At 54.8% G+C, this 16748-nt stretch overlaps 1 protein-coding gene across 1 annotated transcript in view; it reads right to left on the bottom strand.

Annotated features, from left to right (window-relative positions):
- Window positions 1-1327: 1327 nt before the first annotated feature.
- Window positions 1328-16748, bottom strand: part of CACNG4 (calcium voltage-gated channel auxiliary subunit gamma 4) — a 69013-nt gene continuing 53592 nt past the window's right edge. Inside the window, exons 2-4 of the mRNA XM_024235671.3 lie at window positions 14793-14876; window positions 8093-8233; window positions 1328-3765 (exon numbers count right to left, since the gene is read on the bottom strand). Of these exons, the coding sequence (XP_024091439.1) occupies window positions 3227-3765; window positions 8093-8233; window positions 14793-14876 (764 nt within the window). The 3' untranslated portion in view covers window positions 1328-3226. The remainder of the gene's footprint in view (window positions 3766-8092; window positions 8234-14792; window positions 14877-16748) is intronic.

Below are 16748 nucleotides of genomic sequence, written 5' to 3'. Positions count from 1 at the left end.
TGGGGCCTGTGCCATTTGTTGGCCATTGCCCGGGCTAGAGGGGTCCCTCCGGCCCCCTCTCAGTTCCTTACCTTACTCCTCCCTGTGGCCTGGGGCAGGGGTGGTCGGATGCCCTGCCTGGGACTGTCCAGTGACAGCGGAGGAAGCCCATTTGGCCTCTGGTCTGAGCCATATCCTTCCATCTGGCATTGCCAGCCATGATGCTTACATTTTAGTCATAGGGATGCTCTACTTCGTAATCATTTCAGAATTCAGAGGGGAACGGAGGCTGGCTAGTGGCTGTCTTTGAAACCACTTGGGGCAACTTTAGGGCCGTGGTGGCTGTGGCTCCGGCCGGCCTCCACCCTGTGGGAGGACAGGCCTGGCTCTCTTGGCTGCCCAGGGGCCCACACCCCACGCAGAAGAGCCTGTGTATCTTCTGGCTCATCGGTGAAAAGCCACCTCAATGGCACCACCCGGAAGTTTGAAACCAGCCGTTGGTACTGGGGAGGTGGCCAGTGACCCAGATTAAAGCCAGAAAACCCGGCCTTGGCCAGAGCCTGGCCTCCCCGCCCCCGGGCCTCCTCCTTCTTTTCTGGCGGCGGGGGGTTGGGGGGAAGGGGCACAGTGTACCCCAGACCCAGGGACATCTATTCACCCTAACTGCCCACAAAGACTAATGGGGGGCTCTTCCCCCACCTCCCTACATCAAGAAGAGAACATTTTAAAAATGTTTTTATTTAATTAAAAAAAAGACAGAACAACCAACCTAAAACCAGTAGTAGGTACTGGAGTCACAGGTGCTTAACTGGCAAAACACACGGGGGTGGGGGCGAGGGGGCGGGTCGGGAGGTGGAAGAGAAGGCGGGCACAGGCCACCACATCCCCCCAGGTGGGCGTCAGGTCTGAGATGCAGCGGGAGGGCCAGGAATGGGCGGCCCAGGGCCCAGGGTCCCCGGAGACGCGGCTGGCCGCGGGGAGAAGGCTGAGAAGGCCCGGGTGTCTGAGGTGGTTTTGCTCCCGGCTCGTCCCCTTCTTCCTACTCTTTCTTGGTCCCTAGGTGGGCCCTGCTTACTCTGCCTGGGACTGGGCAAGAGGTAGGATTCACTGGAACACAGCTTTCTCCATGGAATGATAGAAACTTCTGGGGCAGCGGGAGGGGAGGTGGCGGATGGACAGGAAACAGAACAGCACGGCTGCCTTGCTTTTGGAAATCACAGAGGAAAAGTCTCGGGGCCTTGCTGGATGGCGGGTCTGGGCAGCGTGTTCCCTGCCTTCAGCCTGGTCATGGCAGTGGAGGTGGTGGGGTGTGGTGATGGGGCTGGCCTAGAGCAGGTGAAGGCCTTGAGCTCTGGTGCTTCAGCATCCGCTGCTGGGCACACTTGGACATGCCACCAGATGATGCCAACCCTGATGGGAGCGAAGGCTCTGGAGCACAGCACACAGGGGCCCTGGCAGGCCTCATTTCAGATCCCCAGCACATGGTGGCAGTCAGCTGGGGCCACTACTGGTGGATGCGTCCTTTCCTGGAGGCAAAGGAAGATGGGACAGATGATAGCACAGCACACAGGGGCCCTGGCAGGCCTCATTTCAGATCCCCAGCACACGGCGGCAGTCAGCTGGGGCCGCTACCGGTGGATGCGTCCTTTCCTGGGGGCAAAGGAAGATGGGACAGACGATGACATCATCACTAGGCTGAACGGACCCGGGTCTGAACCCCAGGGAGCCGAGTCCACCCATGGGCTGTGAGCAGGTAGCTGAGGCAAGGATGCGCTCGTCATTTCCAAGCACGACGCTACCAGGACCACAGGTGACTGTTCCAGGGTGGATCAAGGAGTCTCAAAAAATAAGAAACAATTTTTCTTTAGAAAGCACATGTTTTATATAAAAGAGGGTTAAGTTCACGTTCCGGAGAGTTCTTCTTCCAAGCCTGCACACGCTTCCACGCTCTTTGCTCGCTTCAGGAGGGGGAGGAAAAGAATGGCTGGAAAAACTGTAAAACACAGAAACCACTTCCTCAGCTCTGGACAAAGTGCTGAGATCTCCCCTCTGTAGGGAGGAAGAGAGCCCAGCTCGGCCCGTTTATCCAAACTCCCTCCACTCCATCCTGTTAGATGGTGGCAGAATAAATTACAATGATAGGAGTTGTGGGGCCAGTTGCTGCTACTTTTTAAGACAAAGAAATGAATGTAAGTTGCTCTCCTGGTGTTGATTTGCAGGAAGTCATGATTTGTAACCACCTAGGAAATGGATGTTTGTTCTCTAGGGTTTTTTTTGGCCACTGTTCACCCTTAGGTCTCCCTTTCTTGCACAGAAGTCCAGGCTCCTGTTGCCAAATGCCAGTTGGAGGGAGGTGTCTGTCCACCTCTCCCCTGGGACCCCCAACGCTCAGAGGACAGAGTTGCTCCTCGGGTCTATGACAAGGGGCACGGCAAGAGGCCACGCGGCCGCCATTCCCCTGACCGATGGAACCCTCCAGACTCTGAAGTCCAGTCAGTGGGTCTGTCCTGCCCATTCTGAGTGAGGCAGAAACTTCCAGAAGCAGAGAGGATAGCCAGCAACAGCCCCCAGCCTTTACCTGGGCCTCCTCCACAGGCCATGGCCTCCCCAGGTCGAGGGAAGCTGGCCCTGGGACAGCGCAAAGGCCGAAGCACCAGTTGGCTGCAGAGCTGTCTTCAGGATCATAAGCCACCGCCAGAGTCTCAGAGAGAGGGAGAGATGGAGAGGAAGGGAGTGAGCTTCGGTGGTCTGATTTCTGGCTCAACGACACAGGAACCTCAGGTTCAAAGCAGCTGACAAGAGCCCAGAGACCGTCTTCTTGGCGTCCGGCAAAGCCTTCTGGTGGCCCGACGCCCAGGCAGGGAGGGAAGGCCCTGAAATCACGTTTTTCTGGCAAGATTCGTTTCCAAGAGGAGATAATGGCTCAATTTTGTCTTCCCGAGTTGATCAAGGCCAGACAGCCTCAGGAAAGCTCTGGGGCTTCCCAGGAGATTTCAGAGACCCTGGGGCATCAAAACACCCTTTTTGGGGGAGGGGACAAAGTCAGCCTTCAGCTTCTTCTGCAGCCCCGGGTCTGGTCTCCCAGCACAACCTTCGTGCAAAGCCAGCCCACGCCACCTCTGGAGGCCAGGGAGGGCTGCTTTTGGCTTTAGTTCATTGTTCGTCGTCTTGAGGATCACATGCCGTCCTGTGTGACAAAAAGAGCCGTTCTGGGGAAAGGCCGGAGCGGAGAGAAAGGGCAGGCGGCTCACACAGGGGTCGTCCGTCGGTTCAGCATGCTGACGTGGAAACCTTCCTTCAGGTCCTGCTGGAAAAAGTCATGCACCTGCAGGAAGCTGGCCTCCTGGTCGGGGCTGTAGCTGGCTGCGGTGGTCACCTTGAGGGGCTCCCTGGTCAGCGTGTACATGGACAGCTCCCCCATAGGGATGGCCCCTGCGATCTTCAGGCCCATGGGCGACACGTCCCTGGAGGGCGAGGCCTCGGTGGACCTCGAGCTGGACCTCGAGCGCCGTCGCCGGTACCTGTAGCTCGGCATCCTGGCATAAGGAGAAGAGGAAGATGCCTTAAGGAATTCCCGTTTGGTCTTAAACCTCAACTCTTTATTTTTCTCAATGTAAATGTTTACAGCCAGGACGCCCACGGTCTCAGCCACAATGAAAGACAGAGCTCCAAAGTAAAAAGACCAGCCGTAGTTGTAATGGTTCTTTTTGTCTTCATCCCGCTTGTCACTCGGGTCACCTGTGTTGCTGGAAATGTAGACGATGATACCGATGATGTTACTGAGGCCTGAAAGGGAAGCGGGGAGCGGGGCCAGGGAGGGAAAGAGGCAGAGGTTAGACCCACAGCGGGACGGGCAGGGCAGGGAACAGGTGGACACTCCCCTCTCTGATGAGTATTTCGTTATTCTGGTTGCTAATTTTTCTTTTCAGTAATTAATGTTGAATGGGTAATAGAGTAAAAAGTTCAAATGCGGTATACAATAAAACACTCTCAGCCCCCAGTTCCCCTCTTTAAGGCAACTACTGTTATCTTCTTTCGTATGTCCTTCCGGAAAAAAAATTTCTCTCTTACACACACACACATACACACACACACACACACACACACCCCTATTATTTCCTTTGCACAGTACTCTGGCTTCTTAGTTTTTCTCTTAACAGTACATCTGAGAGATGGTTCTGAGTCAGGCCGTGGAGAGCCGCCCCTGTCTTTCTAACTACATGCGGTACCACCATACGGAAGTCTCACGACCCACCTAACCAGGCCTTTTCAGCAGATGTCTGGGTGGCTCCCTGCCCTTTGCTGTGACAAGGTTGCCTTGGACATCCTTGTGTCTGCAGCCTCACATGTGCACATGGATACAACTACGGGGTGCACTCCTTGCAGTGAAAGTGCTGGGCCATGTGCATTGAAACACTTAAAATACATTTTTATTTGAGAATAATTTTTGATTTACCAAGCAGTTGCAAGGTCCAGAGAGTTTCATATACTCCTCATCCAGCTCTCCCTAGTGTTAACATTTTACATTATGTGGAACATTCACCACAACAAAGAAACCAATCTGGTACATTACTTCAGACTTTACATGGATTTTTTTGTTTGTTTGTTTTTTGGAGACAGAGTCTTGCTCTGTCGCCCAGGCTGGAGTGCAGTGGCAAAATCTCGGCTCACTGCAAGCTCCGCCTCCCGGGTTCACACCATTCTCCTGCCTCAGCCTCCCGAGTAGCTGGGACTACAGGCACCCACCACCACGCCCAGCTAATTCTTTGTATTTTTAGTAGAGACGGGGTTTCACCGTGTTAGCCAGAATGGTCTCGATTTCCTGACCTTGTGATCCACCCGCCTTGGCCTCCCAAAGTGCTGGGATTACAGGCGTGAGCCACCGTGCCCGGCCCATTGCGTTTTATCATAAAGTGCTGTGTTGTGTTTGTCTCTGCACTGTCCACATCCTCTGTTCATTCTCTGTAGCACCCACCCTGTGTGGAAGGGTTAGAATATCTTCTGCTAAGGGGTCCAGCAGTCCTGCCCTCAGCACACCAGTCCTGGGTTTCAACTCCTAGTCTCTTCTGTTGTGTTCTGTTAAGAACCCTTTCCAACATGGTTTTTTTTTTTTTTTTACCCTACTAGTTTGCTTTTTATTTATTTATTTATTTTGAGACAGGGTCTTGCTCTGTCGCCCAGGCTGGAGTGCAGTGGCGTGATCTCAGCTCACTGCAACCTCCGCCTCCCAGGTTCAGGTGATTCTTGTGCCTCAGCCACCCAAGTAGCTGGGATTACAGGCACCTGCCACCACACCCAGCTAATTTTTGTATTTTTTGGTAGAGACAGGGTTTCACCATGTTGGCCAGGCTGGTCTCGAACTCCTGACCTCCAGTGATCCGCCTGCCTCGGCCTCCCAAAGTGCTGGGATTACAGGCATGAGCCACCGCTAGTTCACCTTTCTCCCGTCTGATCTCTTCTGCTGCTTCCCTAGCTTTGTGTTTTCTTCCCCACTCTGTATTCAGCACGAGTTGGAAAAGTGTTTCTTAAATAACAACTCCTTGAATTCCAGTTTCCCAGAGAAGTCTTGTGTCTTCTTCCGACTTTCCCAGCCTTGGAACCTGTCCCTCTCCTGTGGCACCTACCATTTTCCACCTCGAGTTCTTTAAGAGCCTGTCTGACCTCCCTACTAGGGCTGGTGGCCTGAAGCCAGGCACCATACACGACCCAGTGCCTGCCGCCCTGCTCAGTCCCCATCAGTGCCCCATACGCCAGGGAATAAGCCAATGTCCCCTTGCTGGCCTCCCCATTGCTGCCTTGCAGCCAGCCGCGGCCACCTTCTCTGCCTAGACTCATTTTCTTTGGCTAAGTCTCTGGGTCCAGGCTCCAAGCCCCTCTGGTGGCACCAAGCATCTGGGCCTGCCTTTGAAACGGCTCCTGGGGGCACGGGCAGCTGCAGGGGGCACTTCGAAGGGCTTTGGAGGCTGGCAGCCCCGGGCACAGCGTGTCTTTGCCACTGTGCATGTGACTTCAGGGAAGCCACCTGAGCTGCTGGACTGCCTGTGTGCCTCCTCCGCAGGAGCGGGGATGGTGGGGTCGGGCTCACAGAGCGCTGGCACGGCCACTGTGGTTTCTGATGTGACTGGAGTCTTCTCTCCCTGCCTTGGGGAGGACGCTCCGGGGCAGTGTTCAGGGGTCACAGCCGGGACCTCCTAAACGGCTCACACCTTGTGAAAAATGACTGCTTCAAGGAGCAGGTGACGAGCACTGGGGCAGGAGAGAGAGAAAGGAGGTGGGGGGAAGAAGGGAAGGGCGGGGGGACCTGGCCAAGAGGGAGGTTCATGCTTCTCCCAGGAGACCCTCAACACAGGCTCCTCTTCCCAATGCACACACATGTGCACACACACTCCACACTCCTCACACACACACCATAGTCTTCACACAAACAAACACACCACAGTCCTCAAATACACACACACCACACTCCTCAGACACACATACACCATAGTCCTCACACACACACACCACAGTCCTCAAATACACACACACACACCACATGTCTCAGACACACACACACCACCATCCTCAAATACACACACACACCACACTCCTCACACACACACACTACAGTCCACAAATACACACACACCACACTCCTCAGACACACACACACCATAGTCCTCACACACACACCACAGTCCTCAAATACACACACCCCACAGTCCTCAGATACACACACATACACATTCCTCAAATACACACACACGATGCTCACACACACAAACACACCAGTCCTCAAGTACACACACACACACCACACTCTTAACATGCACAAACACACCACACTCTGCACACACAAACACCACAGTCCTCAAATATACACACACCACACTCTTCACACACACAAGCACACCACAGTCCTCAAACACACACACCACACTCCTCACACAAACACACCACACTTCTCATACACACAAACACACCACAGTCCTCAAGCACACCACAGTCCTCAAATACACACACACATCCCACACTCTTCACACACACAAACACACCACAGTCCTCACACACACACATACACCACACACACAATCACAGTTCTCAAACACATACACACACCACACTCCTGACACATGTACAGCCCCTACAGATCACTTGCAGACACACGCACTCCACACACACATCTATTTATTGCACTGGAAGGAAACAGATGCTGGAGTGATGTAGAACTGAGGCCCGGTACCTTGGCTCCCCAGTGGCGGCTGCAGAGCTGGAGCCAGCCCCTCTACTGCAGTGGCCCCGGGTCCCAGGATGTGAACAGAAGTCATCTACCCTCTCCAGGAGAAAGGGCGAGGGAATGCACGACAGGACAAGGGTGCTCTGGGAGGCCCACGTGTGCGGCACCACGCCAGGCCTGCCCATCCTCAGCCAAGGTGGCATGTCACTGTCACCCACAGCTCTGTGGCTATTCCCCGATGGCACTTTCTGGGGACATCGGGCATGGCTCTGAGGTGCTGCTGCCTTCTCATAGCCAGGAGGGTTGGGGCAGTTGGGATGGGTGGGGGCCGCCTGCTCTGCCAAGCTTCCCCATTCACCCTTCCCCGGGCACCCTGGACTTCTGCTTCCTCTGCAAGATGGCCACTCATGCCCATTCTGGGCCCTTGCCCTGTCTTTACCTGGCCAACTCCTTCGAGTTTTGGCATGATTCCCCTGGGCACCTCCCTGACCGCCTGACCCAGCCAGGCTCCTCTTACAGGCTTGTAAAACTGCCAGCTGAACCCCACCCACCACTTTGCACACCTGGACTTATTTTTCGGTTGAGATGAAATTCACGCAAGATAAAAGTAACCCTTTTGAAGGGCACAGTCCAGTGGCTTTTGGCGCATTCAAAATGTTGTGCAAGCATCCAAAACATTTCTGTCACCCCAAAAGGAAGCTCTGTTTGGCAGCTGCTCCCCATTCTCCATCCACCCCAAGTCCTAAACACGGGGACTTTACAAGTCAGTTGCATGTAGCGATGTTACGTCTGCATTTCCCCCCAGGATGCACACTCCCTGGCAGTGGGGACCATGCGAAACAGGCACTCCTGTGTCCCCAGCTCCCGGCCCAGCATCAGCCCGGGCGGGCGGCTCACCTGCAGCCACGAAGAGGATGCCGGCGCTGAGGACGATGTTGTTCTTGCGGCTGTAGATCCTGCCAGCACCGATGCACAGGCCACCCAGCAGGAGCAGGATGGTGCTGAGGATGGGGAAGACGCTGGAGGCTCGCACGATGCCTGGCCGGGGAGGTGGGGGGCACAAAGCAGAGGGCAGTGAGATCAGGTGCCCTCCCAGGCATGGCTGCATATGTCTCCCAGGAACCTTGCAGCTCCAGGCCCTTCCCCAGGATTTGAGATTCCCATCAGGACCTGGAGACTCGAGGTGGGCCAGAGCCTGGGGGGGCTCAGGGCCATTGGATCAGATGCAAGTGGGGGCTCTAGGCCTGCCCTTCACCCTGGAGTCACATCTGTCTACCTCTTGTTTAGTCTCTCCCTGGGAATGGGCACCAGGGGGCCATAGTAACAGCCATGAAAGCAACAAACTGCATCACATTTTTGTGACACTGCACAGTCCCCTAAGCTCTTGCATGAACGCAGTCTCCGCGAAGCCCCTGGAAGGCTGGGAAGCAGTGTGCACAAAGGGTGGCCCTGGTCAGTGGTTGAGAGCACAGGCATCGGCATTAGGTGGGTCTGGGCGTGGGCCCTGCTGTGGCATGCTGGCTGTGTAGCCTTGGCCAAGTCACTTTCACTCTCTAAAACTCAGCTTCCCATCTGTGGAATGAGGTTCCTCATAGCACCAGTGTCCTACACATGTGCTTGGTTTTGTACATGTAAGGTGCGTGCATAGCACTGGGCCTGGCCGTTCTATACCTTGATCATCATCATCATCATCATCCCTCAGGTGACAGACAAGGATGTGGGACCTCAAAACTGGCCTGAAGTCGCAGGGGAGGTGTGGCTGGGCTGAGAGGTATGCTCGTGACCCACAGTGTCCACAGAACCACCTTTGTAGCCCTGACACCAGGGCTCTGCCACTGACTAACCTCGCTCTGCCACTGACTAGCTGACCAGGGACAGCTGACTTTGGTGACCACCTCAGTCCCCTTTTATACCTTGGGAATAGTAACATCTACCTGTAGGGAGGTGAATTGCAGCCTCCCCAGAATATACCTGTGTCCTAACCCTTAGGACCTGTAATTGATCTTATTTGGAAAAAGGGTCTTGGCCGGGTGCAGTGGCTCATGCCTGTAATCCCAGCACTTTGGGAGTCCAAAGCAGGTGGATCACCTGAGGTCAGGAGTTCGAGACCAACCTGGGCAAAATGGTGAAACCTTGTCTCTACTAAAAACAGAAAAAAAAAATTAGCTGGGCATGGTGGTGGGCTCCTGTAATCCCAGCTACTTGGGAGGCTGAGGCAGGAGAATCTCTCGAACCCCGGAGGTGGAGGTTGCAGTGAGCCGAGATTGTGCCATTGCACTCCAGCCTGGGCGACAAGAGCGAGATTCTGTCTAAAAAAAAGGCTGGGCGCGGGGGCTCACGCTTGTAATCCCAGCACTTTGGGAGGCCGAGGCGGGTGGATCGCGAGGTCAGGAGATCAAGACCATCCTGGCTAGCATGGTGAAATCCCATCTCTACTAAAAATAGAAAAAATTAGCCGGGTGTTGTGGCCGGCGCCTGTAGTCCCAGCTACCTCGGAGGCTGAGGCAGGAGAATGGCATGAACCCGGGAGGCAGAGCTTGCAGTGAGCCGAGATTGCGCCACTGCACTCCAGCCTGGGCAACAGAGCGAGACTCCGTCTCAAAAAGAAAAAAAAAAAAAAAGAGGTCTTGCAGATGTGACTCAGTTAAGAATCTCAAGCTGAGATCATCCAGGATGAATCCGGTGGGCCCTAGATCCAATGATGAGCATCCTTATAAGAACCTTAGGAGAAGACACAGGGGAGAAGGGGCTGCGAAGACAGAGGCAGAGACCCAATGGTGCTGCCATGAGCCAAGGAGTGCCAACCACCTCCAAAGCTGGAAGAGGAATGGTCCTCTCCTAGAGCCTTCAGAGAAAGCAGGGTCCCCCAACACCTTGACTTTGGGCTTCTGGCTTCCACACCATGACAGTGAATTTCTGCTGCAAGTCACACAGTTTTGATCATTTGTTACAGTGGCCTTGGGAAATGAACATGCCCCATCAGAGGGTTACTGTGAGAAAATGTCAAGCACCCAGTAGGGGCTTACAGTGCCCCTCCCTTAGCGTCTGGGGTGGGAGGAAGGCAAGAGGGAGGGAAGAGAGACTTGGGAAAGGGAAGCCCAGAGCTCGGCCTTTCCCAAGCACCTGCTGTCTCACAGCCCCGTAGAAATCTCGGCTGCGTGGACCCTTGGTGGCCCCCGCAGGGGACAGTGAGTCGGGCCACACTGGCAGGCGCCGCCCTCCCCAGCCAGCTGAGCGGGTTTCAGGGCTGTCAGCCTCTCCTCTGAAGGCAGGGTTTGTCTACTTTTTTGTGAACGCATCAGTGTGTGTCCCCGATTCACAGAGAGGGGATTGTCTGGGGGCATTAAATGCAGTTCTTCTCTCCGGTGCCTCCTCCTCTCCGATTCTTCTCTGCCTTCTGGCAGCAGCAGGCTCTGGGATGAAGTTTCCTGTGTGTTTCTGAAATGTGCCTCTGAGCTGCGCTGGCCAAAAAAGTTGAGGTCAGTCATCCCCTCAGTGCCCTCGTTCTGCAGACAGGTCAGAGGAATCCGAAAGAAGGAAGTCCATCCAGCACTTTGGGAGCCCGAGGTGAATGGATCACTTGAGGTCAGGAGTTTGAGACCAGCCTGGCCAACATGGTGAAACCCAGTCTCCACTAAAAATAGAAAAATTAGCTGGGTATAGTGGCGGGTGCCTGTAATCCCAGCTATTCAGGAGGCTGAGGCACAAGAATCGCCTGAGCCTGGGAGGCAGAGGTTGCAGTGAGCCAAGATCACGCCGCTGCACTCCAGCCTGGGCAACAGAGCGAGACTCCGTCTTAAAGAAAAAAAAAAGCCCAGTTGCTCTAAGATCACTGGATGCCCAGGCTTGGCTCAGAGCTATCCATCCTGCCCAGGTAAGTCACACAAGCACCTATGCCTTGCCACACAGGCTTATTCCTGAGCTGTGGATGTGCAGATGCCAGCTGGGATTGCCACGGACAGTGGTGCAGGTTGGGCACAGCACAGGTGGCTAAGGGGTGGAGGGCTGAGTGAGGCTGAAGTCCAGCCCATGTCCTGCTGGCCATATCAAGCCCTGGCAGAGGATCTGCATCTGCCAGGAGACCAGACACTTCCTTCTAACTCACCCCCAGGCACACTGTGGACTCCCAGCCCTGACACCAGCCTCCTGCGGCCTGGCACATAAGTTATCCACCTAACTGGAAATGCAGACTTGGAGAGGGGCACCAGGCCAGGGCAAGGTGGGCAGGAACCCCTGGGACCAGCAGGGCCTGTGGAAGAGAAGGTAGGCAGGATGCGGGGTGGTGACCCTCTCAAATCTTGGGCTGTGAATCTGCAAATCAGCAGTGACATCGTAAGAGCTCAGAGGCCTTCAGGGGGCTCTGCAACAAACAGCACAAGCCCAGCTTCTGTGGAAGGCTTCAGAATGCGTGGCTGGGGGTGGAGTTCCATCTTGAATTGTCAAAGACTGGGTGGGAGCAGCGCAGCCTTGGATCTACCAGGGTTGGTGCTCCACACCCATGCAGATGAGCCAGCCTGAAACAGGCATCCTGTAGGCAGCCCCACCATGGAAGCTTCTGTTGCCTTCTCCAAAACACCCATTCTCCACCCGGAGGGCAGAGCCCTGTTTTCTTTGCTGCTGTACTCCATATGTCTGATACAGTGCCTGGCACGTAGCAGGCCCACAATAACTTTTTTTTTTCTTTTTTTTTTTTTAAGATGGGGTCTTGCTCTGTTATGCAGGCTGGAGTGCAGTGGCATGATCGTGGCTCACTGCAGCCTCAACTTCCTCGGCTGAAGTGATCCTCCCACCTTAGCCTCCTGAATAGCTGGGACTGGAGGCGTGTGCCATCACTTCTGGCTAATTTATTTTTATTTTTTTGTAGAGATGAGGCCTCACTATGTTGACCAAGCTGGAACTCCTGACCTCAAGCGATCTTCACACCTTGGCCTCCCAAAGTGCTGGGATTACAGGAGTGAACCACCGCGTCTGGCTGCAATAACTTGTTAAATGAATGAATAAAAGAACTCTCGTGAACCCTCACTTCTTGCAAATGTCAGCCGCCAGAGACCTTCCTCCTGTGCTTCTACATATTTTGAGGAACTATAGTCTGCACAGAGACCAGAAGACAAAATATTAGAAATCAGGGTGGCCCTGGAAACACATGCCAGTTGTCTGTGGTGACCATAACCTTGGCCTGTCTCTGAAAGTTGCTCAGCCCCTCTGGCTCCAAGCTCAGAGGCACCTGCACTCTGGAGATAAAAGGATGATCAAAGACACATGCAGAGCTTGGTTTTAGGGCCAGATATCCCTGTTTCTGCAGCCACCGAGTAGAAAAACACCTCCCTGTTGGGAAGTCAGTTCAGCCCCACTCCGCCCTGACTTCTGCCAGCAGCAGAGACCACAGGCCCGAAAGCCGTCAAGCTGTCTCTTCCATGTGCATCTCTGAGCTTGTTAATGAACCTGGCTGCTTTCCCCACAGCGTACGCTTAAGGAGAACATGGCCTTCCCCAATGAGCTCTAATTGCGGTTGTGCTGTCACCATCATTATATCTGGGAAAATCACTCTGCAGCCCTCCCTGCCTTGCGCCCTCCCCAGAGGACCTGGAACAGCTCACTCATTTTTGTTTTTCTTGCTCTTCCAGATCCTTGCTCCATCCTGCCCTGGGCCAAGCTGACTGTGTGGACCGAATCCTCGGGCTCCCGCCTCTGGCTTTTGGAGAAGGGTCTCGGCAAGGGAGTTCTGCCTAGCTGCGGGTGAAGGGGTGGTATTGCTTCCCGACGGCTGCAGCTCCTGCCAGGCGGCCCTGTCCCTACCACTCCCTCCACCAGGCTCCCATGCCTGCCCCCCTCACCTATCCAGGCCGAGGAGGGTAAGGGCTCCCGGCTATTGCTGGCCCCGGGGTGCTCTCCAGCCCTTGTGGGTTTCCCTTAACCTCACCGGCACTTTTGTAAATGGTCCTTCTGTAAACATCCTCCATTCATCCTGTTTGACTGTAACATCTACTTCCTGCTGGGAGATCGGGAAGCCACGTGGGGTGACCTCTGGGCTTCTGCATCTTGAGGCCAATCCAGAAAGAGACCCCAGCGCTCCGGGACCATGAATGGGACAGAGACAGGCGAGCAAAGAACAACCAGCACCAACGCCCATAACCTCAGGGGAGCTCCAGTGGGAAATGGAGAGGGAACGGTTTGTTTCTCTAATGCCTCTTTCCTTATAGTCCCAGAGTTGGGCCATGGGCACATCTGCCCCCAGAGCTTTAAGAACCACCTGATTGCCCTGGATTGGGCAGAGAAAGGCAGATTCGGAGTTGGGGCTAATTTTCAATTGAGCCATCCCAGCTAGGCTGAGCACCAAGGGCCTCTGTGGCTGGTTGTGCAGACATGCACTGTACAACTGGAAGTATGTTCGTACATAATTTATGCACATGACATCCCTTGAGTTGTGCAGTGTGCAACCTGCACAACTATCTCTGGCGGCCCTGTGGAAATCTCATTTGCTTGGTTCAGTGTGGGCCCCCGGTAAGCAGAACCAGAGCATAGGCAGGAGGAGGAGAAGGTGAGGGAGGAAGGATGGGAGGCAGAGTGGTGGCCAAATTATTTCATGTTCTGGGCCTGGTCGCAGCAGCCTGACACTGCCCCAGGCTCTATGGGAACCGCGTGCTGTTCTATTTCACCAGATGACTCAGAATCAAAATCCTTTCTCTTAGAAAAAACGATCCATAAGCAGGTGCAGAGTGAATTGTGCTCTCTCTGAGGATGCTGGTATCGATTCTCCATCAACAAGGCTGGGTCCGAGCCCCAGGGGTGCTGCTGTGAGCTGCTCTTCGTGTGTCTTGGTTAATGTGAAAGGGGAAAATGACTCCGAAATGGTGCTATTTTTCTATTTGCAGGCTCCTCCCTGGCTGCTCCCGGGGAGGTATTCACAGGCCCAGGGATGAGATCTGGACTTAGTGTGGGGGCTGGGTTTGTCATTTGGGATTGAGCTTGTGCTGTGACTTCCGGGCTTCAGTCTGGGGGCCACACGCAGCCACTGGACCCAGAAGCAGGTGGGGGCTCCCATGGGCAGAGGCGGTGCTGAAAAGACTTCAGGACCATATAAGAGGCTGCTCCCTGGCACCTTCCTGGCCTTCTCCCCTGGGTCTCCCAGCACCCCATGAGGCTGTCTTGGTGTGTGACTGTATCTGATTTTTCAAGACTGGAATGGAAGACAGTATGCAGGGGAGGGTGGGGAGGCCCCAGTGTGCTTGGAGTGCCACACCCTTCAGGGAGGCCCAGCCTGGGCAGAGCCTATATCTTTAACTTTCCTTGATCCAGCCCCAGCTCCAGCCAATCAGTAACTCTGAAGCCAGCCACGCCCAGCAGGCTTTCTGCTCAGGTCTGTCTCCCCAGGGTACAGGCCTCTCAGCCAAATAACCCCATTGAGATACCCAGTATGTCATGGCAGTGATGAGCAAAACTCCATCCTCCAAACTCACAATGTCTGAATAAGTAAGAGTGAGTGGATCATCCCGAGACAATCACCCTCTCCATGCCCAGTGTCTCTTTTTCCTCCGGCCGCCTCCCCCCACCCTTCCCCCTCCCCACAGAAAGAGAGTCCAGGCCTCCTGACACTCACGGAGGAGGTACTCCGAGCTGTCGTGGTCGTAGTCATTGTCCTCTGGGAAGTGATTGATCCGGAAGCAGTGCCCTTTATAGATCCCTGGAAGGAACGAGAGGAAAAGAACACTGTAAATGCTGTCTGGGTTCACTCATCCGTTCACTCCAGACACGGTTGCTGCGTGTGTGAGCCTCTGTGCAGGTCCCGGGGACAGACAGAGAAGAAAGGCAGGCTCCAGCGTCCCAGTCTGGTGGGACACGGGAGAGACACACAGAGAACGGCTACACCGGGAGAGATATGCCCCAAAGGTGACCCTAGTTATGGTCCAAGGGTGGACGCACATGAGAGTAATGGGACCCGGCATGAATAACCATTGAGACAAGAGGTGCCATGCAGAGCTGCCCGGGGCAAGCAGGAGGTTGGATCCCTCTACCCAAGGGACTCTTAGCCGCATCTTGAAAAAAATAAAAAACAGGCTGGGCACGGTGGCTCACGTCTGTAATCCCAGCACTTTAGGAGGCCGAGGTGGGCAGATCACGAGGTCAGGAGATTGAGACCATCCTGGCCAACATGGTGAAACCCCGTCCCTACTAAAAATACAAAAATTAGCTGGGTGTGGTGGCGAACGCGTATAGCCCCAGCTACTCGGGAGGCTGAGGCACAAGAATCGCTTGAACCCGGGAGGCAGAGGTTGCAGTGAGCCAAGATCGAGCTACTGCACTTCAGCCTGGCGACAAAGCAAGATTCCGTCTCAAAAAAAAAAAAAAAAAACCAAACAAAAAAACAAAACCAAAAACAAAGAATTTGCCCACTGGGAATGGGGCACAGGGGGCTTTCCAGGCAGAGAAGCAAGACATGTGAAGGCAAGGGTGGGGTTGAAGTCTGTCTGTCTGTGTCTTTCCCTCTCTTAAACCATAGTTATGGCCGGGTGTGGTGGCTCACGCCTGTAATCCCACCACTTTGGGAGGCCGAGGAGGGCAGATCGCTTAAGCCCAGGAGATCGAGACCAGCCTGGGCAATATGGTGAAACCCCATTTCTCCTAAAAGTACAAAAATTAGCTGGATGTGGCGGGGTGCACTTGTAATCCCAGCTACTCAGGAGGCTGAGGTGGGAGGATCACTTGAGCCCAGGAGGTGGAGGTTGCAGTGAGCCGAGACCACATCACTGCACTCCAGCCTGGGCAACAGAGCCAGACCTTGTCTCAAAAAACCTCAAAAAACCACAGTTATGGTGACTCCTTCCTCAGGAACACAGCTGGTGCAGATGCCAATCCCCTCACTCAATGTGGTTGAGGGAAGAGAAGACGGAGCAAGAGAAACTTCCAGAAGGGCTGAGACCATCACCTGCTTGGTTTCTTCCTCCCTACTCTGAGAAGTGGCTCTCAGGGGGTGGGGGGCCAGACCCCCTGGGTAGCTTCGTAATGTAGGACAGGCCAGTCCTCCCTTCCAGAATCTTCTGCCCCACTCTCCTAGTCCTCTGCTTCCCTGAAGTCTGAGAATGCCCACCACAGAACTGGACATTGGTTGCCAGGGGCACAGGGTGTTGCCGCCACGTCCCATCCGTGCCAGACAACCCCTTCCCCCGGGTCAGCCCCCCGGCTCCTGCAGCCTGGGAGCCACAAGCTCATCTTGACACCAAAGGGGCAGTTTCCAACTGGGGCCAATTCCTTTTCTGCAGCGGCTGCAAGCGCCCCCCTTGCCTCAGTCAGTCAGGAGCACAGTCCTGGCGTCAAGGTCCGGGTGCACGTCCACCTCTCATACTTCCAACCAGGAGAGGTCCCTGGTGAGCTGGGAGCACACTGCCCTTCTACCTGGTCACCAAGAAGCTGATTACCAGCTGCCGTCCCCAAGCTCTTTCCTCCACTGGGCCCCTTCAGCTGCTGCCTCCAAGGAGCTGGAGTGTTCAGTGACAACCCTGCTTTCTGAAGGTCCATAGGCCCTGGGGGCCAGCGGTGGGGGGCAGGATGGTGGGGA

The sequence above is a fragment of the Pongo abelii genome, chromosome 19 (genome assembly GCF_028885655.2).
Source record: "Pongo abelii isolate AG06213 chromosome 19, NHGRI_mPonAbe1-v2.0_pri, whole genome shotgun sequence".
NCBI classification, from domain to species: Eukaryota; Metazoa; Chordata; class Mammalia; order Primates; family Hominidae; genus Pongo; species Pongo abelii.
This window is presented reverse-complemented; position numbering and strand designations above follow the sequence as displayed.